The 5,000-nt window shown below is 34.5% G+C and overlaps 1 protein-coding gene across 1 annotated transcript in view; it reads right to left on the bottom strand.

The window, feature by feature from the left end:
• The window catches only part of LOC144965750 (yolk ferritin-like), an 18,936-nt gene that overhangs the window by 7,581 nt on the left and 6,355 nt on the right, over nucleotides 1-5,000 (bottom strand). Inside the window, exon 3 of the mRNA XM_078901402.1 lies at nucleotides 3,190-3,336. Coding sequence (XP_078757528.1) covers nucleotides 3,190-3,336 — 147 coding nt within the window. The remainder of the gene's footprint in view (nucleotides 1-3,189; nucleotides 3,337-5,000) is intronic.

The following is a 5,000-nucleotide window of genomic DNA, read 5'->3' as shown; positions in this document are numbered from 1 at the left end:
TCTGCCTTTATTTTTTTAAACTCAAGAATTTATATAGCCCAATGTCCTCTAAACGTACTCGAGCGCTTTACAAGTCCCCCCCCCCCCCCCGGCCAACAACAACACTTAACATGTAGAAAGAGACATGACGCCTGTTAGGCGACATTACAAGTTGTTGGTTTTTTTTTCGACAAAGATAACCCTGTTCACGGGTTGGGACAGTTTCTTCAAGTACGTGCAACGGTTAAGATCACGTCCGGAATTCCAAAAAGGAAGTGTAAGAATCGTATATTGTCAAATGACGCATTATCATACCGTTATCAGGATATCGTCATTAATGATATGGGTAATCTTTATTATTCAGGGGGTGGGGGAGGGGTTCATTGTTGTTGTTATAGATAGAACAAAATTGACGTCACTCGAGTCTTTGTTATAGGTTGGTTTGTTGTTTTTTTTTTTTGTCATCCATTTTTTATGAGTAATTAACCAGTAGATTTTTGATGAATCAAAACATAAAATTTGTGACACACCTTCATACGTGATCGGACAAACATAGTTGGTTGTTTATAAACAATAAAGTGAATGAATTCGACCGTTCTCTGATCATTGTTGTTGTTTTAATTACCACCAAATGGATGACTAGTTATCACACGATTTTCTCGATTATATTATCAACGTTTAAGTTTCCACATAGATTTCCGTATTGGTTTTATTCATCAAGAGATAGAACAGTGGGCATTTTTTGACCAACCGCACAGCATCAGTTTTCTTTTTTTAAATTTATATTATTCTCCTCTTGTACTCATAGAGGGGTGATAGGTTCTTAATAAAAATAAAAATAAATAAAAATAAGATTCCCTTTATTTATCCCATAGGGAGAATTTGTCTCTAGGGTCTGTCTGGAATAACCCAGGCGTCAGAAGCAAAGCAGCGCCGGAAACTGAGCTAGGGCGATGTGACTTGCTCAATGCCACACAACGTAGCGGGTATTCGAACTCGGTACCTTTCGGGTACAAAGCAAAGACCATACCGCTGAGCCACGCTGCCCTATGAATAGCGTATCTATTAATTAAATTATTATGCATTTGTGCACGCACGCGCTCATGCGTACAGATGGTCTTCTTGAGCACGTGATCCTCAAATATCATACTCCTTTCATCAATAAATTCTTATATTTTTCAAATGTGCTATAATTGTGTAAAGGGGGGGGGGGGGGGGGCGAGAGCTCAGTTGGTAGAGCACTCATTTCATATGTAAAAGGATCGAAATCGGTCCCGAGTACAGTCGAGATTGATTTGATTCTAACCCCCACCCCCAGTCCACCAAGCAGTTATTGCGTTGCACTTTCTAATAGGTCAGTTTCACGCCAAAGAGACCGGGATAAACTCCGGCTCCATGGGCCTACTATAATTTGCTCTGAAGGACTATTTTTTCTAATTATAAAAGTCCCTTGAGACTTTGGTCAAAGGCGCTATATCGACTTACGACCATTACCAAATATAAAAGGGTTTAAATGGTAAAGGTTATAGATGTTGTTAACAATTCAACTTTACTTGTTTTAATACTTGACGTGGCAAAACCAGAGGGCAAAAATTAAAAAAAAAAACCCAAAACAACCCAATAATATTCGCAAACACACTGCACAAGATATGGATATACTATACACACGATCTACTATACACACGATCACTTGAATATTTTCGTACATTCTTGACTAATTTTCTCTCCCCCCCCCCCCCACACACACATCTTGGCAAAATATCTCAAACTTGGGACTCACCGAAGTCCCAGTTTTTATGAGAGTTTTTGCAAATATGGGGGTCGTTTATATTGATCAATATTTAAAGGACGAGTTTTCTGGTCGAAATTTTTAAAGACGATTTCTTTAAAGACGAGTTATACCAGAGGATGGCAATTGGATTCAATAGTCTGATGTCACGCCGTCCGGCAACGGCGGCCATCTTGGTTCTAAACAAGGAAAATCATTACTTTTTATTCTTCAAACTGGCTAGAACTTGTCATATGCCATGTGACCAGAATGTGTAAAAGTCAAAACATGATCAAGTTTATGGGGTTTTTTTCCTCTGGATACGCTTTTATGCTCACCGGAGAAATATTTCATACTGGCGTCCGCCATTGTTCCAATAGTTTAGAGCCAGTGTTGCTAAGTTACCATGCGTCATTATTAAGGAAGTGACGTTACGACTATTGAATCCTATTAACTGGTTAAGGTTATAATATTAACTTTATAATCACTTTTGGACCTCTGGTTCAACCCGACATAATCCCGTTTTGAGACGATAGTTCACATATATTATAGTTATTGATTTACAAACTACTACTACTACTACTACTACTACTACTACTACTACTACTACTACTACTACTACTACTACTACTAAAAAAATTGAGATTTTATATAGCTCAATATCCACAAAATGTGCTCAAAGCGCTTTACAAGGGGTCTCTGACCAACAGCAACAATGAACATGTTGGACGTGACATGACGCCCATTAGACGATTTTTTTCCGACAGAGACAACGCTGTTAACGGCCAGGTACTCATTTTACATCTGGATACGGTGTGAGAATGTGAGTAAAGAGCCTTTTCCAAGAACTCAACTATGCACCGAGAGAGGCTCGAACCCGTGATCATTCGATCCGAAAGCGAGTGTCATGCAGACCACAAGACCACATACTCGCACTACTACTACTACTACTACTACTACTACTACTACTACTACTACTACTACTACTACTACTACTACTACTACTACTACTACTACTACTACTACCCCCGCATTCTGTCTGTCCAATTCACTCAATGTTTTGTGAGCGAGTGTGTGAGATTATATTCTCTCTCTCTCTCTCTCTCTCTCTCTCTCTCTCTCTCTCTATATATATATATATATATATATATATATATATATATATATATATATATATATATATATATCCTGCCTTTTATCTCGCTTTATTTTCATTAGTTGTGATGGAGTGCATCTGGGTGTGTTTCTCTCCCCCCCCCCTCTCTCTCTCTCTCTCTCTCTCTCTCTCTCCCCTCTCTCTCTCTCTCTTCCTCTCTCTCTCTCTCTCTCTCTCTCTCTCGTACACACGTAAGTACGCACAAACACTATTTCACAAGCCTATATATACTCACACAAACAATCTTATTACATCAACACTAGAAAGTAACAGAAAAAAATCTTACTTTCACATTTTGGAAGAAGACAAAGCCGCCTCTTTCATTAACGATTGTGGTCAGGTTATGGGCTGTCTCACTTCTCTCTTCAAACAACGATAAGAAGTACTTTTTAAATCCGGGAAGATCCACATCAGAACGATCGAAATATGACGCCTAATAGGAGATGAACATAAATAGATAAATCTATAATAAATTTGAACACGGTATATACGTGTGTGTATTATATATATATATATATATATATATATATATATATATATATATTATTTATCTTTTCAGAAATTATTATCACATGTGTTACGTTATCGCAATAAAAATAGTTTAGATAATATATATTAGCGTAGCAATTAAAGCGAAGAAATATAACTAGATAAGCACATAAATGAATAAATAAATAATAAAAATAAACCAATGAATGAATGAATAATAAATAAATAAAGTAAGAATGATAAGATCTTCGATAAAGGTATCATGTCATGTACCTACATGTATGATGGGCAGTAAATACATTTTAAATGGAAAAAAATATTAATTTCTTTGTACAACTTTGAAGTGTGATTACTTAAAAAGCATGAAGTATGAGCAGATGGATAAGACTCATTGTAGATTAATAATGAAGAAAACAAATTGCCTTATTTTGGGTAGATGACTAAAAAATTGTAGTGAAATAAATAAATTTCTAATCTAAGACGATAAAAATAAAGTGAATATCTATTTTTTTGTGTAGAGGTCATTAAATAGAAATACAATATTAATATGTGAGTCGATCAATTCATTTTACACGAGAAGTAAAAATTTCCGATGAAATACTGTTTAATATGATCATAGATGGCTATAAAATAGTGGGGTAAAAATTAATGATCGAAGACCGTTAAAAATATTTTTTTAAAAAATTAATTAATTAACTAATTGATTTAAAATATTTTACAAATAAATAAAGAATTTAAAAGAAAAAGTAAAAAAAAATAATATAGATATAAATAATATATTATATACACACACACACACACACACACATATATATATATATATATATATATATATATATATATATATCTTCTCCTTTTATATATATATATATATATATATATATATATATATATATATATATATATATAATATTTCAAGTATAATTATGGTCAACTTCTACAATATATATATAAATCTCACCCTTTTAAAAAACATTCCTTTGCCGACAAAATTTTTTCAGCCTTTTTATGGCTTCCTCGGGCGGCGAAAATTGCTGTTGTCAATAATGTATTAATTTACCATAGATGGCTAGAAAATAGTGGGGTAAACATTCCTGTCTAAAATGATAAAAATAGTTTATTGCAAATTTCGCCAAATTTGTACAAATCTTTTTACAAATTTTTGAAGCCATAAAATCGCTGAAACAAATTTGTCGGCAAAGGATTTTTTAAAGATGAGATAATATATATTACGCGCCCCTTAATTGTCGAGCACACTATATTCAAGCATATCAATTTCTAACGAATATATATATATATTCCGACAGAGACAACACTGTTAGCGACCAGGTATTCATTTTACACCTGAGTACTATGCGAGAATGTGAATAAAGAGCGTTTTCCAAGGACTCAACCACGCGCAGCTTAGTACAGGACTCGAACCCTAGACCTTCTGGTCCGAAACGAGTGTCATACAACTAGACAACATAGCCGCACAGTAACAGTTACTCCAGATTACTGTCCGAGTTGTATCAATTTAATTCCTCTGTCGTCGCTGACAAACCATAATATTTCTCACATATTAAATCAGATAACAAAAGTTTTATCACTATCCTCAATGATGGAGTT

Source organism: Berghia stephanieae, chromosome 2 (assembly GCF_034508935.2).
Source record: "Berghia stephanieae isolate SIO BIC M18660-M18661 chromosome 2, UCSD_Bste_1.3, whole genome shotgun sequence".
NCBI classification, from domain to species: domain Eukaryota; kingdom Metazoa; phylum Mollusca; class Gastropoda; order Nudibranchia; family Aeolidiidae; genus Berghia; species Berghia stephanieae.
The sequence above is the reverse complement of the archived record's forward strand: the minus strand, read 5'-3'. Positions and strand labels throughout refer to the sequence as shown.